The sequence below is a fragment of the Notolabrus celidotus genome, chromosome 3 (genome assembly GCF_009762535.1).
Source record: "Notolabrus celidotus isolate fNotCel1 chromosome 3, fNotCel1.pri, whole genome shotgun sequence".
NCBI lineage: Eukaryota > Metazoa > Chordata > Actinopteri > Labriformes > Labridae > Notolabrus > Notolabrus celidotus.
In genome coordinates, this window is record NC_048274.1 from 13,430,764 (window position 1) to 13,455,981 (window position 25,218).

The window sequence follows — 25,218 nt, forward strand, 5'->3', positions numbered from 1 at the left end:
AGTCGAGTCAAGTCGAGTAGAGTAGGGCTAAGACGGGCCAGTGGAAAAGGGCCATTAAATGGTCTGCAGAAAATTAGCCCTCCTATATGAGCATGTGGCTGCGTTTCCTGTGCCGTTATGAATTAACCGACTGCTACTGATGCTTTTGGTAATCAACTGTTCACATCTGGCAACAAAGAAAGGCAGAAAACTCATTACATTTTCTATTTTCAAGGTTTTATTTCAAATATAGCGACTATTTATATCAATTTTTTTTACTATAATGGGTAAGATTTACAATTTTTAGATTAAAAAAAACAAACATTCTGGAAGACATCTCACGACCCCCCATTTGTGTCCTGCGACCCCCCAGGGGGTCCCAACCCACACTTTGGGAACCCCTGATCTAATTCACCTTGCAAAAATATTCTTACACATTTCATACAGTATTTAATTTAACATTTTATTAGAGGCTGTAGATGTACAGGTCTACTCTACCTCCAAACATGGGAACCTTGTGGGACATTATTTTAATAACTTGGGATACTAATTGGATTAATGCAAAACTTAATTAATTTATGGCAAACATGCTGTCCCCTATATTTTCACATTTTGAATAAGTGCTTACATAAATTCTGCTGTGACTGCTGATGGGGGGCCTTTAAACAGATGTATTCTACTGATAGATTGGAGTAAACAAGACTTGAGTAACAGATATGTAGGATGTAATACTGACTTTGTCAGGGTCTTACTATGTACTTTCCCTGTCACAACATGGTCACATTCTCCAAAGCTACACACAGTATAACATTTATGTACAACTAACATAGAATAAATAATTTAACAAACTAATTTAATTAAATTTTACTCATGCAACAGCAATAAAAACTCTTGTTTGCTTAAGAAACCCTCTTACCACTTCCCACCCCTATCTCAATGGAGTGCTTAAAAAAACGAACAAAAAAAACACACACAAACAAAAATAGAGCATCTAAAGAGGATTAACTGATTAGCTGAAAAGTCCTGCCATCTGAAATGGAGCACCATGCATGTGCTCACAAATTGATTTAATCTTATCATGTGTTCAGGATGCCATATCAGGTCAGGGTCATTACTCATGTAAATATGACTATCAATATCATCTGTGTATAATTTAGACTACATTGCCTGACAAGGAAGCCACGTCTTAGATATGTAGACCTAGACCCATGTAAAACATACTTCTGTGATGTTGATTTGGACTGAGTGGTTATAGGTCTACATTGGTGGCAAAGCCATGAAAGTTAAGTTGTTTGTCCTAGGTAAGTTACTAAGTTCAAACTTGACTGAATTAATTGTTTGGGAGGTAAAACTAGAGATGGAAAACAATTGAATCTGTCTGTCTGTCTGTCTGTCTGTCTGTCTGTATGTATGTATGTATGTATGTATGTATGTATGTATGTATGTATGTATGTATGTATGTATGTATGTATGTATGTATGTATGCATGTATGTATGTATGTATGTATGTGTCTTTCTTTCTTTCTTTCTTTCTCTCTTTCTTTCTTTCTTTCTTTCTTTCTTTCTTTCTTTCTTTCTTTCTTTCTTTCTTTCTTTCTTTCTTTCCGATTGATGGATAACTTGAACGGCTTTAAGGAGGTGTGGGCTGTTAGGCAAGTCTTGTGTGCACTTGATGATGATGGCATTTTAGAATTTTAAGTTTGAAGTGAGGAGAGGATTGTTGAGTGTTTGTGTGTGTGTCTTTTTTTTAATCACTATAAAAATGAGATAGATATTTAAGTATTTTATTTTGAACTGTTGCAATAATAAAGTAGTTTGAAGTATTTCTTTCTTTCTTTCTTTCTTTCTTTCTTTCTTTCTTTCTTTCTTTCTTTCTTTCTTTCTTTCTTTCTTTCTTTCTTTCTTTCTTTCTTTCTTTCTTTCTTTCTTTCTCTGTCTCTGAAAAAAAATCTGTGTTAATAAAGTTTTTTGTTTTTTTTCCTGCCGCCCTGTGAATTGTGGGATTGCAATGGCTGCCCCCTTGTCTGTAAACATACGCGTCGTGTTTACGAAAGCCACAGTTTATTGATCTTCCCGTCATAGCCACGGGCCACTCATTCCTTGAGTCCCTTTACCGTGTCTCGATTGACCTCATATTTTGAGTTTAATGTGTGAATTTTTGCTTTTTAGACCGACATAAAGACGCGGCAGGTTCTGTTAAGCTTGTCGCCCGGCCTTGTTCTCGGGACGGGACCTGATAGCTCTCAGGCTAGCACCCGCTAGCTGCTGTATCTGAGGTATGTTATGGTTTCATGCATTTCACCTGTTCGTCATGAAATTGAGAACACATTTAAAGTTTTATGAAGTGAATTAGGATTCTAGCATTACCTTTGGATGTATGCTGGTTACTCATTTTGCTACTATCGGGAGAAATGTACAAATGATATGAACGAGCTGCGTATGTAAAGTGAAGTAATCTTGTCTTATTTGGTTGTTTCTGAACAAATAGGAGATCACTAGACTCTGTATCTTACAGTTGAAAGGGCCAGTAACAGTGATAGTTAATAATAATGTATTGTCCTCATGCTGAGTAAAAACAAATTCATGTAATGTGCCACAATCTCAGGTCGAGATGGTTCACTAATCTCAGTTCAGTGTACTAAATGATTGAATAAGACAGACTGGATATAGTTACCCACTGCAAGGATTTTCTGATATATAAACATATAAGTATATTTTTGTCATTGTCATTGATAGCTGATGTAAGTTTATTGTAAGAAAATTAATTAAACTTATTTTTCATAATAAGCAAATAGCAAATATGTCATGTTAAAACAAAAATGGGAGAAATCATAATTAACTTCATATGATTGAACAGACTCTTTGTGGGTTTGTCTCTTTTAGTTAAACAAAGCAAATAAAGGAAAAATGTTTGGATCTTGTGTTTGGAGTTTATGAATGAATATTTACTGGTCTTAACACATTCATCTAGCTTTAAAATGTTTAATTATTGCTTTAACAAGTATTTATCTTATTTAATTATTTATTTATCTATTATTTCTTGTATTCATCTGATCTTGTTAACACTACCTTATTTTAAACTTTTCTTTACACTATTACTTATTTTATTAATTTTACTGTATTAATTTTGTTAATTTGTTTAAGTATTTAATTTATACTCCTGCCTTTTATAATTTTACCATTGCTGTTATTTTCTGTCTCTCTGTTATTCTGTGAAGCACTTTGAGCTGCATGTTTTTATGTATGAAAGGTGCTATATAAATAAAGTTGAGTTGAGTTAAGATTGTACAGACTCTTGCCAGTTCCCCTGGTAGTCTAAGCCTATAGCAGCATAACTAAGAGCTGGTCCAAGCCTGATCCAGCTCTAACTTTGGCTTTGTGGTTTTGTCTCTTTTAGTTAAACAAAGCAAACTAAGGGAAAATGTTAGGATCCTGTGTTTGGAGTTTATGAATATTTGCTGATGTCTTAACACATTCATCTAGCTTTACATGTTTTTTCACCTTTTGAATGTTTTATTATTTCCCTACAGATTATGGATGACGATGTATCCATGCACAGGCTAGAGGGGACGGACCCAGCTGCTCAAGTCGGTGGACTGATAGTGAAGAAGAAGAGTGCTGCTGCAGAGCCCCATGTTTTTCGAGCACCTACTCCTCGCACCTCCTTGCTCGGTTTGGATCTGCTGGCAGCCCAGAAAAGAAAGGAGCGTGAGAGTAAGGAACAGGCTGAGGGTGGCGGGGATGACAGAAATTCAAAGAAGTCAAAGGTTACCTCCTACAAGGACTGGGAGGAGGGGAAAAGTGACTCTGGATCTGATGAGGAGGATGATGATGATAAGAATAAAAATGATAAGAAGGAGAGGTAAGTTTGTCCCTTATATTTAGTAATAGACATGAAACAACAGCCCTTTATGTTTATGGATCATCAAAGTGGTTGATCTTTAATAAAAAAAGGCATTGTGAAATATAAAAAAAGCCTTATAAGTCCATGAAAATGTAATATTTCATTTCATAAAGCTCTTTCTTACAAACTTATTGAAATGAAAAGTGGCATCATTAATTGAATTAGTTTATAAATTATGATCACTGTGAAAAGTGAGACCATTTATTAAGTTGTAAACCAAAACTGTCTGAGTGTTTATCATTGACTGACAACACATTTAAAAAATATGGTTTTATGTTGTCTTTGCAATTGTTTCTGTTCCTCTTTTACTCTACAATTACTAACTGTCACGGTATAAAATGATATGACTAATGTTTTATCTTATTCAGTCTGTCCAACAGAAAGTATCGTGTGACTGGCTCAGAGACTCCCTCAAACCCTGGAGGTGTCAGTGAGGAGTTCCGACGCAAAAACCAGCAGAGAGAGAAAGACAGACGAGAGCATGGAGTCTACGCCTCCTCCAAAGAGGACAAGAACAGAGACAAAGAAAGAGAAAGGAGCAGAGATAAAGGAAGAGACCGAAGAAGTGAAAGAGGTGATTTGAAAGATCTCTCGGCTACTTAGTTTAATAATCTAAACATGTCCTAGTTAACACTTTTTTCCCCTCCTTTTTCTTGGTCATATCATAGCAATTTGCAAACATTTCATTTTTGGACTTTTCTTCGAACTGCAACTACTTTCTCTTAACATTTATCTATCCTTACTGTCTGTCAGATGAGCGTGAAGGTAGCAGAAGCCGTGGCAGCAGCAGCGGCAGTTCTTCAGAGAGGGGAGAGAGGAGTGAGCGCTCTCAGAGGGAGGGCTGGTCCGATCGCATCAGCCGAGGGACTAAGAGAGAGGAACCTCAGTCACCACAGAATCGCCCCAGAGGTAGAGCTTCGTTAATTAGCTTTCTAATACATAATATCCCTTGTATCTGGGATTTATCTTTTACTAAGTGGATTGAGTTGTACTCATTTTGTGTTTCCATAGATTCTTCCACACCCTCACGCTCAAACTGGGAGGAGGATGACAGCGGTTACGCCAGCTCACGGCACTCTCAGTGGGAGTCTCCGTCTCCAGCTCTGTCTAGCAGAGAGTCTGACCGGTCAGAGCGCAGCCATCGCTCTGGCCGAGAGAGTGAGAGAAGAGACAGGTAAACAGCTGTCATGTGTGTTGTGAAACATTTTTATGCCCCTGGAAACATAGCTGTAGTTTTATTTATTGTAGTTTTATTTATACAAGGTCACATGATGATTCAGTGCATTAAATATATTACATAATAATAATAATAATATTAATAATAATAACAATAATAATAATACCTTTATTTATATAGCACTTTACGATACAAGTAACAATAAAACACAATAAAAGCAAAGAAGCAATAAAAGCAAACTGACAGTAAAAGCATCATCATAAGACAGATATATTTCTCAGTCTGTAGGAAATATATTAAAACTGTTTTTTCATTATACATGTTAAATACTACATTATTTTTTATATTCGTGTTAAATAACACTGCTCTGTGTTCCTTAGTGACACAATTTTGAGCATCATGATGTACTTTAACAAAATGTAACTGCAAAATGTCATCAAAACATGCCTGTGATGTACAGTAACTCAGACAAATCCTTGCCAAAAGTTCTGCTCTACACATTTTCAATAACATATTTTGCTGCTGAGTTACTTTTGCCCTTATATAACTGTGTGCTGTGTTCTCAGGTCAGTTAGAGGCCGATACCCTGATGACACACCCCTGCCTACCCCGTCATACAAGTACAACGAGTGGGCCAATGACAGAAAGCATTTGGGTTCTACACCTCGTTTGTCACAAGGAAAAGGTATAATCATAAAAAACAAGCCCTTTTGTGCTCATGTGCAAGATTAAGGCACTGTATGTTCTTTAACATTCTTTTGATTTCTCTGCTTCAGGCAGGAAAGAGGACGGTGAGGGAGGAATCACCTTTGATAATGAGGACGAGAAAGAGCAGTGGCAGGAGGACCAGAAGGTGAGTGTTGCAGCTTTAATTCATTTACTCCTCATAGAGGTTGTTAACTGTTGTATAGTGGTATGTTTTTTTCCCTTCATCTCTCATTGTCTGTCTGTTTCACAGCAAGCTGACAGGGACTGGTACATGATGGATGAAGGTTACGACGAGTTCCACAACCCGTTCACTACGACCTCTGAAGAATATGTGAAGAAGAGAGAGCAGATCCTTCAGAAGCAGACTCAAAGAGAATTTCTGCCCAGAAACGACAGATCAATGAGGTACATCATGGTGCCTTTGTGTTTACTTATATGTCTATCTATCTTGTTTGTGTTGCTGTATTTTAGTAACTTGTTGTGTTTCTTTTCTCAGGATAACGAGCGGTGGGAGACCAACCGTATGCTGACCAGTGGTGTGGTGCAGAGGTTGGAGGTGGATGAAGACTTTGAAGAAGACAATGCAGCTAAAGTTCACCTGCTAGTTCACAACCTGGTTCCTCCCTTTCTGGATGGGAGAATAGTTTTCACAAAGCAGGTACACATGACTTATACAGTTTGAGATCCAAGCTGTGTCGTAATGATTCATCGCCTTAGATGTCAAAAGTTTGACTGAACTATGATACAAAGTTTTGTTTTGTTCTAATTGTTTGTATGTGTGTATTTTTTTTCCTACCACAGCCAGAGCCGATCATCCCTGTGAAAGATGCCACTTCTGACATGGCCATCATCTCTCGTAAAGGCAGCCAGCTTGTCCGAAAACATCGTGAGCAGAAAGAGCGCAAGAAGGTGGGCTTGAAATTAAATGCTATCTGTTACTATTTTTCTGTTAAAACCAAATGATGATGGAATCTGATAAACTGAATACCCATACCTTTAGCATGTTACTGCCCTTGTTATTAGAATTACACAAGGTACATCATTGAGTGGCAAATACAAGGCAGCTACTGTATGTTCTTAAAAGTCTACTGCTGAGGACTGTTTCTGGAGCTTGTTGGTGTGCAGCTGTCCTGTTAACACTAATGCTGTCTCTTCATCAGCATTGTAAATTATTTATTCAAGATCACCTCACTTTGGTCAATTTATGACACTTTAAGTCAGGGGTGTCAAAAGCATGACTCTACAAAGTGAAAAAATTACAGAGAAGACATTAACTGCAATTTTTCAATAAAAGTAACTACTAATTCAGATTTGTCCTCTAGGGGTTACATACAATCATAGTGCTGATGGAGCACACCTGAATGGTGCTCCGGGAGAATATTTACAGTTTGCATAATCCAGTGGAAATTCATAGACTTTTTAGAGTACTTTAAGATCCAATCAGCACTAAAGTTTTCGTATATGTAAACTTGTAACAGCAGGAGCGGTGGATCCACCTTTTTCGAAAAAAAAAAAAAGAGCCACATATTGTGCACATGCTTACCATACATGTGCGTACGTCATAGGTGCGCTCTGTCACTACTAACACTAGCACTACAACTGTTTTTGTAAAAGATAGTTCATGTAATGTGATCATTTTCAGAATTTACTTGTACTTTTTTTGCACTAAAACAAAGGGAAACATTTGGAGTTGCACTTCTTTATAGGTTATTATGCTATGATTTTACTGGTCCAGCCCACTTGAGATCAAATTGGGCTGTATGTGGCCCCTGAACTGAAATGAGTTTGACACCCCTGCTTTAAGTGCAAAGTACCAGGAGAAGGTTGATGTAATTTATCATGGCAAATTAAAACCCAGAGAACATTTCATCTCCTCACTGTGTTGAATGTTCATCAAATTGCAATCTGTGTATGCAGTCAGAGACTGAATCTGATGTTATTGTAATAAATGTCTTATCAGGCGCAGCACAAACACTGGGAGCTGGCAGGCACCAAGTTGGGAGATATCATGGGGATCAAGAAGACAGAGGAAGCAGACACGCCTGGGGGCAAACCAGTTGGTGAGGATGGAAAAGTGGACTACAGGTGAGCAGACTGCCTTTGCTAAGTTTGAAGTTATATGAAATTTCAAAATATATTTTTTAATAACTCACAGGTTTAACTCTAAGGACAAGCCAGTCAGTTTTACCGACCTGCAGTGATTCATGTTGGTCATTTTTACCTCTTAGAGCCGAGCAGAAATTCGCAGACCACATGAAAGAAAAGTCTGAGGCCAGCAGTGATTTTGCTAAGAAGAAGACTCTTCTGGAGCAGAGGCAGTACCTGCCCATTTTTGCAGTTAGACAGCAACTTCTGAACATCATCAGGTAACTCTAATCTCTTATTTTCCTTTTACACCACATCTGTATTATGATGAGTTATTCTTTTATTGGACTCTAAACCAACTCTTACCATTTGATTGTACTGTTCTGAATCTGCAGGGACAACAGCATTGTGATCGTTGTTGGAGAGACAGGCAGTGGAAAGACCACTCAGCTGACTCAGTACCTGCATGAGGATGGTTACACGAGCTACGGCATGGTGGGTTGTACGCAGCCCCGAAGAGTAGCTGCCATGAGTGTGGCCAAGAGAGTCAGTGAAGAGATCGGCACTAACCTGGGAGAGGAGGTAAGACAGCAAGCATTCACTACACACAGTCTGCTTAAGAAAAAAAATTATGAGCACATGCACAAAGAAAAAGAAAGAAAAGAAAATCCATATTTACTTTTGTGCATTGCCTTTACATTGCTTGGCGATACCTGCATCCAAATTGACTTGAAGCACATTGTTACTCTTACTGATCTTGTTTCCTCTTGTCCAGATCTTTGCTTGTGTGTTCTTGTTCTCATATGTACGTCACTTTGGATAAAAGCGTCTGCTAAATGACATTGTAACATTGTAACAATGTAACATTGTAACATGCACAAAGCATCTTTCAGCAGTTTTGAAAGTTCAACAGGACTTTTTCCTCTCTTTTTCCATGTACTGAACATGCATGTTCTAAAAAATGTAGCCAAAGAGTCCCCATTTGAAAGCATATTGTTATCAACATCGACTTTTCCCTAAACTTGTTAAGATACTCAGTAACTCTTGGAAGATTAAGTAAATTAATAGGAAGCCACTTTAATTTTAATAATAATAAAATGCTTAATAATACTGGTAACTAATGATTTCTGTCCTAAGGTGGATATGCCTTGAGATGTATGTTTTAGAATATTTGTAGTGTGAGAAGAAATTACAAATTCCCTTTGTTGTTTTATATAGTGCAAGTGTTTGGAACGTGCTCTTGTTAAATTTGATTTTTTGAGAGTAGTGTATCCGACACAGCTTGCAGAAGAACGATATTTTAAAACTAAACCATAGAGCAGTGAACATGTAATGTTAAATTACTTGAACTTTTAAAGTTATTCTCCATTTCAAAGCAGCAATCTTACTGACACGGTGAAACTGTTGGTGTTTTGAATCTCCAATAATGGCTCATGTAATTGCCCCATGATGTTTGGGTGAAGGCAAATAGAGCTACCACATCCTTGTGTACTCAGCTGAAAGTGTTTTTAATGACTTGGTCACACTACTTTATTGTGTAATAGCCAATCAGAGGGCCCCCTTTCCCCAGGCCCTCAGTAACTCACATGCTGTGTCACACTGCCATCTAGTGGACAGAAGGTAAATGTCAGGTGTTTTCAGGCCTTATGGTGGCCGGGACTGAACTGAGGAGCAGTGTAAATAAATAATGGGTGGAGCTCATAATAAATCAGTCTCTCACTACAAATATATAGGTGTTTTTCTGTTTTCTTGTGAGCTCGCACTTCAATACTCATTTTGTGTCTTGAGTTAACTATTCGTCTGTTTTTCCTGCAGGTGGGCTATGCGATCCGTTTTGAGGACTGCACATCAGAGAAAACCCTGATAAAGTACATGACTGATGGTATTCTGCTCAGGGAGTCACTGAGAGAGTCAGACTTGGACCACTACAGTGCTGTTATCATGGACGAAGCCCACGAACGCTCTCTGAATACTGATGTGTTGTTTGGCCTGCTGCGTGAGGTCAGTACAGAACATCCTTACAGACAGATTTATTTTTGTTATTTTCAGGAGTTGCTCACTGCTACATCTTCAGTGTGCCTACATGATGGATTGCTTTGGTAGATTGTTGATTCCTAGTGTGATTTGTTTGTCAAACCCTGTGATTTTATACAGTCTTACCATCTTCTGTCTGCTGTTTCCCATCAGGTTGTATCTCGACGTACTGACTTGAAGCTTATAGTTACTTCTGCGACCATGGACTCTGACAAGTTTGCTGCATTTTTCGGCAACGTCCCCATATTTAACATTCCAGGGAGAACATTTCCAGTAGACATCTTGTTCAGTAAGGTAGGTCTCTGTTGCTGTTTGTCTTTCACTTAAAGGCCCTTACAACGCATCCTCTATGCATCATGTCATTGCTCTTAAATCTTTTTGGCTACTTTAGACCATTATTATATTCCACATTTTTCAAATATGCAATTCTGACTTCCTCAGTAAGAATGTATTTATTTTATTTATTTGGATCCCCATTAGCTACTACCATTGTAGCAACTAGTCTCCCTGGGGTCCATTCATGCAAATGTGTACAGTCCACACACAATTTGCATAATTAAAAATCCAAGGCAAAATTTAGAAACAATAATCTCAACAATAATCACAACAACAAAACAAAGAAAGCAAGATACAAAACCAAGAAGACCACAATAAACCTATTATAAGTCATATAAAGTAGCATTTCGACCAAGAGTTCCAGGGTTTTTTAGCCCCCAGAACTACTTTACCCTGAACTAAAAGGTTCCTGTGCTCCCAGAGTTGTGTGCATTTCGACTGCGGGCTGAAGTCCCGGGTAGATTGTGCAAATCAGGCCAGTGACGTATGGAGAAAATAATTTATATTAAATAATATTTTGAAATCTCAATAAAAAAACGAAACGAAAACGCACGTAGTTCAAGGGTCAGTCCTTAGATCCGGGGTAAAGTTCCTGCGGTCGAAAAACGCTGCAAGTAATCTCTAGAGTGCCTTCAGTACAATCATCAAATCAATAAAATACCATATATGACAAAGCTTAAAATTACAATGTTTCTTCATATAAGTTCCTACTTTGACCAAACAATCAAATACTACTATTACTACTAATAACAGTATAATCAATTATAATAATAACAGTAAGAATTACATTTTAATTTTCTTCAGATCAGCACACTCATCTTATATTAATTCAATCTTTAACCCTTTAATATGTATTTAAGCTAAAACAAAAAAAAGGAGAGGATTGTAAAATGATCTATTTGCTAAAGTTATCAATTTTCAGTTTAAATAACTGATAACTAAGATATTTGCACTGCACCTTAATTTTTACACAGAAAACAATACGGTTGTCTCTAATGTTGGATCCAGATTCTTCAAATGGTATGTTTTGGTTTTGTTGTCTAAGTTGTGTTTTGTGTTGTGCAGACTCCTCAAGAGGACTACGTGGAGGCAGCAGTGAAGCAGGCCCTGCAGATCCACCTCAGTGGGTTGATGGGAGACATCCTCATCTTTATGCCTGGGCAGGAGGACATTGAGGTGAGAGACATGCTGCAGTCTTATCATATGGACAGATCTTACATAATCAAGAAGTGTAATCTGAATTATATGTACTTACATGTACCTATATGAACAAGACAAGATTTTATTTTATTTTTTCAACTTTATTTGTAGAATTTTTTTGAAATTTTAGACAGACAGTGTGACATACAACATAAGGTACAAAAATATAGAATAGACATCAGTTGTCACATCTGAATGTCAACACCCTTCCCCACCCACAACCCAAGGTCAAGGCCATTCAACGATTACAAAAAATAACTAAATAATACATACATGCATAAATAAATAACAAAATTAAACAATAATGATAATAAATAAGTGGAAGAAAATAGTAGGTAAGGTATGATAGACGTATTAGATCAAATAAATAACAAAGAGTAAGTTAAGATTGCACACATCAGTCCTCCAACTCCGAGGAGAAATCTAGAGAATGTATACAGTTCGAAAAGAGATCCCAAGTAACATGAAATGATTTCTAGGTCAAGACATTTTTAACTCAAAACTCAAAAGAAAGGACAGTTTCTAAAGATTGGGTGAAATATTTCCTCAATCATCTCATTCTCACATTCTCTGCTGGCTGCACCCTATCAACATTTTTGTTTTCATATTTGAAATGAAACATATGTCCTTGTCTTTGCAGGTGACCTCTGATCAGATTATTGAGCGGCTGGAGGACTTGGAGAACGCTCCTGCTCTGGCAGTGCTGCCCATCTACTCTCAACTGCCCTCTGACCTCCAGGCCAAGATCTTTCAGAAGGTCTTTATCTGCCTGTGATTCTGCATACATTTTTACTCTTTAAACCTAAGAGTACAAGTTGTAACCAGAAAGCTGGCTGTGTTTATTTCTCCTTCTCTAGGCTCCAGACGGTGTGAGGAAATGCATTGTTGCTACAAACATCGCTGAGACCTCTCTCACTGTGGATGGAATCATGTTTGTCGTTGATGCAGGATACTGCAAACTGAAGGTTTTACACTTTGTCACATTGAACGTGTATTTTTTCCCCATCATGAACAAGTTCAAACTGATCTGAAATAATTTTGTTATTTCTGTCAACAGGTGTTCAATCCTCGCATTGGAATGGATGCTCTGCAGGTTTATCCCATCAGCCAGGCTAATGCTAACCAGCGTTCTGGCCGTGCAGGTCGTACAGGACCAGGGCAGTGCTACAGGTGATGGTCGTTGTCTTATCTCTGTGTGGAGCTATCTCTAGTTCATGGTTTATAGTTCATAGTGCAATGTTCAGGTTCCTGAACCCTGAAAATGATATAACTCACTTCAGTGTCACATAACAATACCGCCTAGTGATGCAAAGTCCACTGCTCTGTCCGTGACTGTTCAGTGTTTACAGCAAAGATAACAAAGATCTGTAAATGGTTCATGTTCAGATTTGAGTATACTTTTTATTTTTGCTTGCTTAAATTCCACACTTGTGTCACCTTGTTTAACTCTACCCTCATTTTTGTCCAGGCTCTACACTCAGAGTGCTTATAAGAATGAGATGCTCACTACCACCATACCTGAGATCCAGAGGACCAACCTGGCCAACGTAGTCCTGCTGCTGAAGTCTCTGGGTGTTCAGGATCTGCTCCAGTTCCACTTCATGGATCCACCGCCTGAGGACAACATGCTAAACTCCATGTACCAGCTCTGGATCCTGGGAGCTTTAGACAACACAGGTGGGGTAGTGAATCAGAGGCATCATAATGTAATGTTTATGAGATACTTGCATTTACATGGCGTGAACATTTTGCATAGACTTTTAACATGCCTGTTTCAGATTATTGTAGCTTTCTCTTATTTGATATATTTAAATTATTATAATATCAGGATCATGTTCAGGTTGGTTACCTGTTGGTAGATTTGTTTTGCAGCAAGATGATGATATCCAGTTTGACACCCAATTACAAAACAACTGTTACATGAAACAACACAATAAGAATAAAAACTATTAACATATTAACAACATGATAAAAAGTACTGAGAGCTCCACCAATCAGAACACAAGATAGAGAGAGAGAAAATTAAATAAATGAAATAAGTAAAAATCACTCGAATAAATTAAATACTAAAATAAAACTAAGGTCAAAACAAGTGAAAAACAGACATAACTAGCACTCATAGATAATGCTTCTGCAGTATATATGCAAATATGTTGATATGTATCAACTTAACTCAAACTTTATTGTCATTCATCTGGATATCTTGTATACAGTTGAACGAAATGGCGTTTCTCACAGAGCAGGTGCTAAGTAATGCAAAAGACAAGGAAGTAGTGCAATAGAATGACAGACATCTAAACAACAGACAAAGCAAAAAGAGAAATACAACAACATGAAGACAGACTAGAACAGGGCTTACTATGTGGATTCAACTAAATATTGGACATTTTGGCGTACATCTTATCGTTCCGTACAGCTGTACGCAACTCCCGCTTGATCTCCCCTTGGCGTGCACTGCAAGCAAGGCCTGCACCTCCTCGTCGCTCCATCTCGATCTTCTTCTCACTCATGTTGAATTTAAAATACCCGTGGTTGTAGCAGAATGAAAAAGTAAACACTGCAGCGTGCAATTGCAGTGTTTCAAACATGGCGGGTCCAATGAAAACGCTACAAATGCCGGACCAATCAGAAACGTGCAGCTTGCAGGCCCTGCCCCCGATGGCCCCAGGACCTTCGAAAAATACTACCCCCCTGGCAGGGGCTTTTTAGGGGGGAGATTATCTAGGGGTCCACCGGTCAAAATGCATGTAGTTCTGGGGTAAAGTTCCTCCGGTGGAAAAATGCCAATATTGTGCACTGAGTAAATAGATTAAAAACAGAATAAGTGAGGTAGTGCAAATGGTGCAAATGTATATTGAATGAATAATTAAGCTATTTTATTTAATAATGAATAAATAATTAGGCCTCAATGAATAACCATGAAAACACAGGAGGCACAGTGTTGGTCATTGTCTGGCATAAACTGACATGTGACTGTCATCAAAATCAAAAGTGTCCAGGTTCAGTCACGTGGTTGGACAGGGGCTGAAGGGGGTCAGTCTGAGATGGTGTGGGTTGGAGGGTTGGAGGTGAATGTGAAGGGTAGCAGCATGTTAAGGTGTCTTGTGGGGCTTGGGGGGGAAAAAGATGTTGCTGCACCTTGTTGTGATCATCCGGATGCTGTGAAGCCTCCTGCATGATGGTAGGGGGGAAAACAGCCTGTGTGAGGGGTGGGAGGAATCCTAAATAATGGCAGAGTCTCTGCATACACAATATGTGTTCATATGTGTATATTCAAATAATATATCCCCAAAGAAAGAAAAAGTGCTTCATCCCATAAACAGTTTTGATTATGATTGATAGGTGCTTTCTGGGGACTTCACTCATGCCTTTTTCAGCAGAATTACCAAGTAGACATGGGAGAGGTTTTTTTTTTTATTTAGTTGTGTGCATCTGAAAACTGTTGAGCCCCTTATACCATTAAGGGTCTGCACAGTCAGTTCTCAACATATGCAACATTATTCAGGACACATTTAATCCAGGGCTGGTTTACTATTCATTGCATTGTCAATAAATCTACTTTAAATTTGGGAAACAAAGGTTTTCTAAGAAGCAGCAAATTAAGAAGTATCCACAACAAGTAAGAGGCAAAGAGTGTTTCTACTGTCATAGTAAAACAAGAAAACAAGAATACTCTCACAGATGAATTGTGGGAAACAGAGATGTTTCTTAATTTATTCCAAAACAGGTTATTTAAATGTTTAAATGTTTTGTTGATTGACTGGTCCATTATGTTTTAATCATGTCCTGTGAAGTATCCTGATCCTGTGTCAGCTTTCTTCTGCCTGATTTTTTTTTTTTTTAAGTAGGCCTCACAAGGCAAAGCAGGGCTCATGTACAGTCGGACTAAACAACATAAATCATCCTCCCTTTGAGGTGACGATGAAGCTGTGACAGAGAATATTGGGTATTTAAAGGCTGTATTTCCCCCTCAGCGCTGCTTTGAGCTGCTACATACACAGTGATGCTGACACCACAAACACAGGCAGGAGACCGACTGTTTAGAGGATGCTGCCGCGCGGTGTTGATGCAGACTCTGCAAACAGGCCTGGAGGACTGAGTTGTGAGGTTTAGCCAGTGGAGTAATTGCCTAGTAACTGATCCTGTGTTTGATTTGACTGGCCGAGTCTCATTTCTGTCTCATCCTTAGCCAGATTCCAGGGGATTTAGGGATTTGGGGATAAGGGGGGACTTTTGATGATTCCCTGTATGGTGTGTTAACAGCAGATTATCTCTGATTAAGGCTTACCTGCCCCAAACTGGCTGCTCTGCTTCTCTGCTTTTCCTCCTCATAAGCTTCTTAGACTCTGTCGTCTAATCATTTAAATCAGAAGCGGCAAAGTTTTTGATCTGACTCTCTTTTTTCTCTACAAGTATTCTCAGCTGTCAGCAGTTCATCCTCCTCTCTCACGGCGTTAGACAAATAAGTGTCACTTTATGCCGGCTTCTCCATCACGCCAGCAGGCTTTTGATGGAAAAGAAGCTTATCACTCGTCTTGTGCTCGTTCCTCCTGTTCTCTTCACGTCTGATGCACTTTGATTTACTGTGACTTCATGTGTGACCCTGTTATTGTGTGTTCCCTCAGGTGCTTTGACACCAACAGGACGTCTGATGGTGGAGTTTCCTCTTGACCCCGCCCTCTCAAAGATGCTGATTGTGTCCTGTGACATGGGCTGCAGTGCTGACATCCTTATAATTGTGTCAATGCTGTCTGTGCCGGCCATCTTCTACAGACCAAAGGTACACGTGCTGTTTATTATGAAGTTACTGTAAAGAAAAGGAGGTACTGCCAAGTATTAAGTGAAAAATACACAGTAATCTGTTTGTATTCGTGTATTTTGTTATAATTAAGTGGCTTTAATCCATTTTTAATCCTTTTAACTCTTGGTTTGGTGACTGCTTTTATATGAAAAATCATAAAAGAGCAGTCATAGTACTGAAAAACCCAGAGAGCATCATGACCAGAATCTGCTGCTCAGCTCTGTGGAACATCTTGCAGACTGTTTGTTTTCCAGCCATCAAATTCACTCTTGTTGTTCATTCTCGTAGAATTTGTTTCAGCCTCAGCAGTCTGCTTTTTTAAGTGAATAAAAAACCTCTGCTAACTGATCGCATATTATCTGTCCATCACTTAAAAAAACTGACAGTGGGCATCTAGCTAATGATCGTACTCAAGCTCTCGGCAGCTAAAAGTCGCTTGTCAATCAATTCAGCCATGTCCTTATTTAGGCAAAACTCTAAAGTTTAATATCATCAAAAATAACCAGTTGTAAAAAATTCACCCACCTGTACAGCGTGTGCCGATAGAGAAATGAGCTATTCAGACCTAATCTGTTTTTTGAACCAGGCTGTAAACATGTTTATTTTGGCTGTGAAGATCGTCTTTTTTGAATGGGTGTGTATCTGGTTTCCGGAGTCTCTGCAGCCAGCCTCAAGCACATGCTCGATGAATGCAGTTTCTAACACTTTCACTTGGGCTTCATATTTTAAGACTGGAGGTTGCAAGCTTAAAAAAAACCCATATAACTTAACCCTGAATTGTTGCTCTGTAAAAGAGGTAGTTATACAACTTTCTACAGAATCCTAGAAATCATCAAATCATTTTATGCATCTATTTTATAATTCACAGTTTATGATACAAAAAAAGGAGTGGAATGAGCTGTGCTTAAAAAAAATATATATATATATTAACCTCATCTTGCAGATCAACATTTTTATATGAGTAAAGTATAACCTTTTAGATGTTTTAAAAAAATCCAGTGATTAACAGTAAACTGAACTTTGTCTCTGCAGGGTCGTGAGGAAGAGAGCGACCAGGTGAGGGAGAAGTTCTCAGTCCCAGAGAGCGACCATCTCACCTACCTGAACGTCTACATGCAGTGGAAGAACAACAACTACTCCAGTGCGTGGTGCAATGAGCACTTCATCCACACCAAGGCTATGCGCAAGGTCAGACTCTCATTGCTAAAGCTGTTCTATCTATCAACACCCTTTGCCCCTCACTGAAACCTGAACATTTGAGTTTTCTTTTTGTTTAATATGTGTAGTATCTGCTCTAGGTCCTGTGAGGCCTGCTCAGCATCCTTTTTAAATGTAGTCTGTAAATATAGCATCATCTTCTGCGTCCCTCTGATCATTTGTGTACATTGAGAGCATCGATACAGTTACTCTTCAAACATTGATTGTCAGTCAGCAGGTTGGATGAATTGTGTATGTGGTTCCACTCTCAACACACATTACTTTTTGTGCAGGTGCGTGAGGTGCGTTCCCAGCTGAAGGACATCATGGTACAGCAGAGGATGAACCTTGTATCCTGTGGGTCAGACTGGGACATCATCAGGAAGTGCATCTGTGCTGCTTACTTCCACCAGGCTGCCAAGCTCAAGGTACTTTGTGCACTCTGGGTTTTCCTCAGTTAATATGCTACGCCTTGTGGCAACTGGTTGTGGCAGATTTATAGCAGCATAATTACAGAGCAGTGAAATATCCCTCCTGGCCTCACATTAATATAGCGCTAAAATCTGAAAGGGAATTTGAAATCATGACTATATAATCAGGGCTCTCCGTTTGACTTATGAGTCGTCGACTAACCCAAGCAGTCGGAGCAGTGTTGGATATACTTCAAATTTATTTTCCTGCTGTCTAAGCCAGGTGAAGAAGCAAATTAACCCAGAGGACCTGCTTGGCTCTGACCTTAACATGCACAAACACACACTGAGACAAACACACACAGTTCCACCTCAGGGCACTACACACCAGGCTTCATTTTCCTGTCCAGAAATCCAGATGCAAAACATTTAATTTGTGATTTACGTCTGTGTTTGCTCTCAGGGCATCGGCGAGTATGTGAACGTGAGGACAGGCATGCCCTGTCACCTCCATCCCACCAGCTCCCTGTTTGGCATGGGCTACACCCCAGACTACATCATTTACCACGAGCTCGTCATGACAACCAAGGTAAGAAGTCTGTCAGCTACAGAACTGAAAACTTGAAAACAAGTAATGACACGTGTTTTATTTAATGCTGAACCTGTGCTTTGTGCTGTAGGAGTACATGCAGTGTGTGACCGCCGTGGACGGAGAGTGGCTGGCAGAGCTGGGGCCGATGTTTTACAGCATCAAACATGCAGGAAGGAGCAGACAGGTAAGACCAGACGAGGTGGAGATGTTTCTTTACATACTGTATAAGGGTTATCATTAACAAAACCAAACAATGCAGCGAGAAATCTCCACTTCTCTGGAGTGTTTTTGGTCTGGGGCAGATTTTTAGAGTCTAGGTTTGTCCTTCAAAACAGTGGCTCCTGACTATTTTAGGTTTCAAGTTTTTAGAGTGAAGAAATGTCTTGTTGTTACTGTTGGTCTTTGTCCAATTGGTGTGATCCTTCTTGGAGCATAAGGAGATAAATAATGTATTTATTATATTTTAAAGACTGTATTTCTTATTTGGCGTGATTACAATTCTATATATAGTCCAAATGTTCTATCTCTTATATTTTACAAGGCTGACACAATGCACACAAATTAATGGGAGCAGATCTCTGCAGCTAGGTTCTGAGATGTTGTGAAAATAAGCTTCCTGGAGAAGAGACAGCTGTCAGAGTAGAGTTTTAAAGACGGTTGTATAGGAGTAAAGATGTTTGACAGTCATACTTGGTTTAAGGTTGGTGTAATATTTTGCAGTGTCATTGTAACCACACATCTGCTCTATTAACTGTAATACATCTCTTAGTGTTTTTCTTATTTTTCTGTAACCCTCTCACGTCTCTCTGTTGCTCTGCAGGAGAACCGTCGCCGCGCCAAGGAGGAGATCACCAACATGGAGGAGGAGATGTCCCTCGCTGAAGAGCAGCTGCGAGCGCGTCGAGACGAGCAGGAGAGGAAGAACACTGGCAGTGTTCGGTGAGTCTCCATCCCACTCTCTTCTTTGTGCCTCCTCATCACACGAGCCTCCTCCAACAATAGTTCCCCCATGGCCCTCATTTTCCATACACAGTCAAGATAGAAACGTTTAATTTACCTACCTCGCTGCCAATCCATATCTCCACCCCTCCCTCTTTCTCCCCCTTCTCCCACTCTCTCTGCTCACCCTCTCTCACTCTTCATGATGAGCTTTTCTCACCTCTGGTCCCCACAGACGAGACAAAAAGAAATAATATTGACTCCTGGCTGACCCCCATTACTGCAGCAATTTAAATTGTGCCATAGCAGAGCAGAGAAAGGAGGGGAACGTTCAATTTCAAATTAGACCAAAAAATTAATTTCACACCCATCCGCCAGCTTCATAGAGAGAAATAAGGTTATAAAGACAGACTTAAAAAAATAACTTTTATTGTTAATTAATCGTCTGGTTTATCTCTCTGAGTTTGTGTGACCACTTCTGTAACAGATCTGTTGAAAATAATCACACTCGAGGTATAGGATTAAGAATTAGATTTAAGCGGAGGAAGCAGGATGTGTCATAATAAAAGGCGTCGGCTCTCCTGGGCTCTCGGCTGCCTTTGTCCTCCAGCAGGCCTCGCAAGCAGCTCCTCTATGAGTTCCCTGTGACCGGGATGGAAGATTTTGTCAGACTGCTTATCACCTGGCTCCCTGCTCACCAGCACAGATCAGTGGTGTGAATTAGGAAACAGTGAAGTTGGTTGTTTTGTCTAGAAGAGGGGAACACTAAGAGATTGTTTTTGTCAGCTGTGGAGTGGAGACTTATGGAGCTCCTTCTATTTGAGGCACCTAAACGAGAATACCAAGAGAGCTTTAGCTCCCTGAGTACAACTGTGTTTACTCTGCATGTTAGGTGGAAAAAGCTCAGTTATTATTGTTTTCTACTGACTGATATGTGTGTCTAGAGCAGAATACTGAACTATACTTAACAGATGATAAAACAAGAGCAAACCTTTAATCTTCAGGTAAAGCTTCTATAAGGAACTTTTGGTTTGTGTTGATTTTAGCGCCCCCTGTGGACAGATTATTATGTCTTACAACTTTGCTGATTTTTCTGATATGTGAGAGTAGTATTCCCAACAAATATCAATCAACCAATCTTTATTTGTATAGTGCCAAATCACAACAAACGTTATCTCAAGACGCTTTACAAACAGAGCAGGTCTAGACCGTACTCTATTACCTCTTTTTGACCAACGCCAACCGGGTTGTATTTCCGGGCTTGTGCTCGCGCTGGTTCGGAGCTGGTTGAACTCGCGAACCAACATGACCCCTGCTTGTTTTTCTGCTCGATCGAGCCCGTGGAAGAGGCACATCATAACGTCAGATTTACATGACCGCTTTTCCCAGCAGTGCTAGGGCAAACTTTTCCTCACAACAACAACAACAACATCGGACAACAGCAGCTTGTCTCCTCGGCCGACCACTGCTTTCCCTTGGGATCCATTAGTCTTTTAAAATTTTTTGCTGCCGGACAATGGTGGAAACACGTTTGGTTTGTGTTGTTGATCATGGCAACCCCGCCCCTGACGTAAGCGGTTCGCAGCTCTAGACCAGAAATTAGTTGGAGCCGCTCTGTAAACGGTTTTCCCGGCTGGGAGCCGGTTCACTCACAGTCGAAACACACAAAAAAAAACGGTTCTCAATTGAGCAACGGCTCCGAACTGGCCCTGAAACTGCCTCGGTTGAAAAGAGGTATGAGTTATATCATTAACAAAGACCCAACATCAAGACAGGATAAGATCCAGTCCCATCTTACAGACAGGACTCAGTCTGATCTCAACTTAATCCACCATGAGCAGAGCACTTTGCAGCATTAGCAAGTTACAGCAGCAAGGACAAACTTCCTTTAACAGGCAGAAACCTCGAGAAGAACCAGACTCATGTTAGACACACATCTGCTGAGACTGAGTTGGGGTTGGAAAGAGAGATAGATAGAGATCAAGAGAAAGATGATTGTGGTGAGATGGATAGTAGTAGCTGTAGCCGCTGGAGTCTGGCATATCCAGAGCAGCAGGACGTCTACGGCAGAGCTCCAGAGGAACCTATATCTCATCCTTTGACAGTCCGATGTATCACTTATTGATAATACCTGCTGTGACAAATCTAAACATAAGGCTGTTTCTTTGGTGTGCTCGTTTGATCCCCCCCCCCGGCGTTGGTTACAGGTGTTTAAAATCACTACACAGAAATGCTCTGGTTTGCTCTTGTAGGTCATGAATAGGAATCAGTAATTATTCCCCTCTGTGTTATTACCAGTTTAAAAAAAAACTCCCACAAGCTTTAAGATTGACTTCTTCTCTTTGTCACACTCGACTGTAGATGTAATATTTTTGTATTACAGAAAAAAACGAGACATTTTCAGATATCACCATTGTATTATTCATTCACTACTCACTATTTCCTCACAATAAACCACCCAAACAATGGCTGATAACTCAGGAGAACTGCAGGGTAATTGCATAGAAAGCCTGTTAAGTTGAGAGAGCCTATATTGAACGCTTTGTTAGATTTGTTCTACATTTTACTTCTGTGTATGGAATGTGTTTGAATGAATAGAACCTTTTATCTACAGAGATATTTCCTTTGACAGATCTTGTAAAGCTGCTTTTTATGAGGACTTTATAATATCTTATCAAACACCTTTATTTTCTTCATAATGTGTTAAATAACAAGACTGTTGTTAAGTCTGCATTCTCAACCAAAAGGCTTAAACAATAATAAAGCTGTTGTGTTTTACACATGCTGATCAGGTTTGGCTTTAGATTATGGGTTTAATCTTTCATCCTTATTTAAAACAGGCACAGATTATGATGGGTTTATGCTCCCTGGATGTGTTAAAACTAAATTTACAGACTTCTGTAACAAGCACAACAGTGTGGGTCTTAAGTGAGTTATTTTTTTGTTAAAGTGATCATAATAAAAAAATAAAAAAATAAAAAATAATAATAATAATAACAACAATAATAATAATAACAATAATAATAATAATTAAAAACAATAATTCAAAATAATAATAATTATAGTAATACAAATAATACTTAAAAAAATAACAATAATAACACAATAATAATGATAGTAATAATAATAATAATCACAATGTGATACGATTGATGATCATGATAATAATACTGACAATAATAAAAAATAAAAGTTATATTAATAACAGCAGCAATGGTAATATGATTAAAATACAGTATATAAGGATATTTTATTAATAACTATAGCAATAAAAATAATACCCCAAAAAATAAATAACAAAACTATATTATCATTAATAATAATAATAATAATGATAATAAAATACGATTGATGATCATGATGATAATAATAAAATAATAATAATTGTAGTAATAAAAATAACACAAAAAATTGAAACTGTTAATAATAATAATAATAATAATCATAATAATAATTATAATAATCATAATAGTCATAATAATCATAATGATAACAGAAATGGCAATAAGATTAAAATACAGTATACAATGATATTTTATTTTTAGTTTATTTATAATTATTTAAAATTAAGTGAAAACTATTTGATTCTAAGGTACATATGATTTCTTGGAAATAGCACCATGATGTGTACTATGCGTTACTGTCAAGAAAAACATTTTTTTTTTTTTAGCGAACAGACCCATAAGAGTCAAACTTTGTTGAAATCCAGTAAGTCTGCCATGACACACCCAGCAGCTTGTGTTTTTGAGTCTAAAGTGAACAAGCAGACACAGAGAGGGGGACACAGTGACAGAAGGGGGTTATGGCCTGATGGTTGTAATTGCTGCAGGTGTGTGTAAGGCAGGAAAGAGAGAGAGAGAGAGAGAGAGAGAGAGAGAGAGAGAGAGAGAGATGAGGGAAGTGTGGGCAGTGTCAGGGTGTCACGCTGCTGTAATTAAAGATGATAGATTTGCTGTCAGCGGCGTCAGGCTCTACTTCCCAACACTCATCCCAGAGACTCCAGCCTGCCTGTTCAGCCTCGCCTGGTCCTGCTGCTTTCATGTTCACACTCACCTTCAGCTTCATGTAGCAAATGTTAAAGGCATCACTAACAAATGAGGCTTTGTCACATCTGCACTTTGAATGAATGAAACTCATCTTTTTGTTTTGGTCTGATTTCAGGGGAGTGAGAATCTGCACACCAGGGAGGAAGGATGAAGCCCCCATGACACCCAGACGTACCCCTGCCCGCTTTGGACTGTAGAAGATCCGCCATCCAGCACACCAGACTGACTCCCTCAAACCCATCTTCGTTCAGACCTGATTCAACATACAATCACTTCTCCTTCTGTCCCTCGCAGCATGGCCACAATCACCTGCAGTTCATCCACCGACCACTAGAGTGAGAACTTGTATAAGGCACAAGATGCAAACAGGGGCCAGGTCCTTCAAAATGCCTTCCTCCACGTTTATCAACAAATAGCTTTTTGCATGATAAAACGAGAGGCAGAGGGGACAGCTATGTTTGTGTGTTTTCTTTGTATATTCTGTATTTATAGGTCAAAGTGTTTTTACTTAAGTCTCTATAATGATTTTTGTCTGAGCTGGAAACATTTAATTTTCTATGTTCTTTTGTACTTTATGCAGAGAGTTTCATCAGAGGGACAAACAGTGATCAGATTTCAGTGTTTCTTGTCTTCGTGTCCTTTACTGCTCCTTGTGCTGTCGTGGCTGTAACAGTGTGTGTGCCATCATGAAGTGCTCCTCCACAGACTGAAGCACTATTTTATCTGTACTTGTGGCATGAGTGTCTTCAGACTCTAGAACTGTGTTGTAAAACCCCCCTTATACACAAACACACACACACACACACTCATCCAGGCTTTTGGCAATTCACCTTTGCTACCTGCTGTTGACCGAGCGCCAACAATGTTATATGCACCCCAGAGTTCTTGGTACAAAACATGAACATGCTGGATTCAACATAGCTGTTTTATTTTGATGGTCCATGTGTTGGAAATAGCACACAGCAGCTTCCTTTGAGGTTCGTCTCTAAACAAGTGTTTGCAAATGTGTCTCTTTAACGGGTAAATTTGTTTGTAGATGTGCACCCTCCTCTGCCCTCTCAGCTGATGAGAACATTGTGCAGCTTTAGATAGACCGGTCTATCTGCAACAATCTAGTTTAGTGAAGGCCATGTTTGGATAGTGACACTGTTTCTGTTTTGTCTTTTAAACATAGATCTAAGACAGCAGGAGGACGGCTAATGGATTTTTTTTTCTCTCAACATCTTTTGTAAATGAATAAATACATGTCAGCTATTTTTTAAACTGATGTGTCTTTTTGTGCACTGCAGGTGCCTAACATAATTATGTCATTCAAGAAGAGCACTGTGAGGTAGTTTTGCAGGGGGAAGGAATTATAAGAGAAAGTGGTTCAAATTAGCAACATTTCTTTAAAGCAGCAGTGAATGTTCTTGGTTTTTTTTTAGAAGAAAACATTGTCGGTTCATTACTTTAGAAGCTCTAAGCTGTGCACATACGACCACATGTCCGTGGCCTAGTTGTTTCTTTAAGCTAGGTATTGAATCATGCACTGGAAAGGTGATAAAACTTCAGCAATATTTCATTATTTACATATTTTGCAGTCTGCAGATTATCTCCGGATTTCTCTCCTCCATGACTTTTCAGAAATTTCAATTATGAATTCTTAGCCTGAGGAGAAGTTTACGGATCAGAGCTCCATTAATGGATCATTTCAGTATTGATAAATGGTTTGGTTGTTAAAATGTTGCAGAAAATAGAAAAAATGTAATTCACCCCAAGCCCCAAAACCCAAATCCTCAGATAAGTGCAAATCCTCAATCAAGCTGAAATC

General features: G+C 38.9%; 1 protein-coding gene across 1 annotated transcript; it reads left to right on the plus strand.

The window, feature by feature from the left end:
- Positions 1–1,963: 1,963 nt before the first annotated feature.
- dhx38 (DEAH (Asp-Glu-Ala-His) box polypeptide 38) lies at positions 1,964–24,673 on the plus strand. The gene is given in 28 exon segments (XM_034679265.1): positions 1,964–2,255; positions 3,510–3,841; positions 4,252–4,457; positions 4,637–4,792; positions 4,895–5,057; positions 5,627–5,745; positions 5,837–5,913; positions 6,019–6,130; positions 6,133–6,173; positions 6,265–6,426; positions 6,570–6,677; positions 7,729–7,853; positions 7,997–8,134; positions 8,249–8,435; positions 9,669–9,854; positions 10,041–10,181; positions 11,289–11,399; positions 12,064–12,180; positions 12,281–12,388; positions 12,481–12,593; positions 12,892–13,100; positions 16,049–16,203; positions 17,257–17,412; positions 17,715–17,849; positions 18,295–18,420; positions 18,512–18,607; positions 19,244–19,362; positions 23,524–24,673. Coding segments are annotated over 27 exon segments (3,777 nt in total). The 5' UTR covers positions 1,964–2,255; positions 3,510–3,512; the 3' UTR covers positions 23,606–24,673.
- Positions 24,674–25,218: the final 545 nt, after the last annotated feature.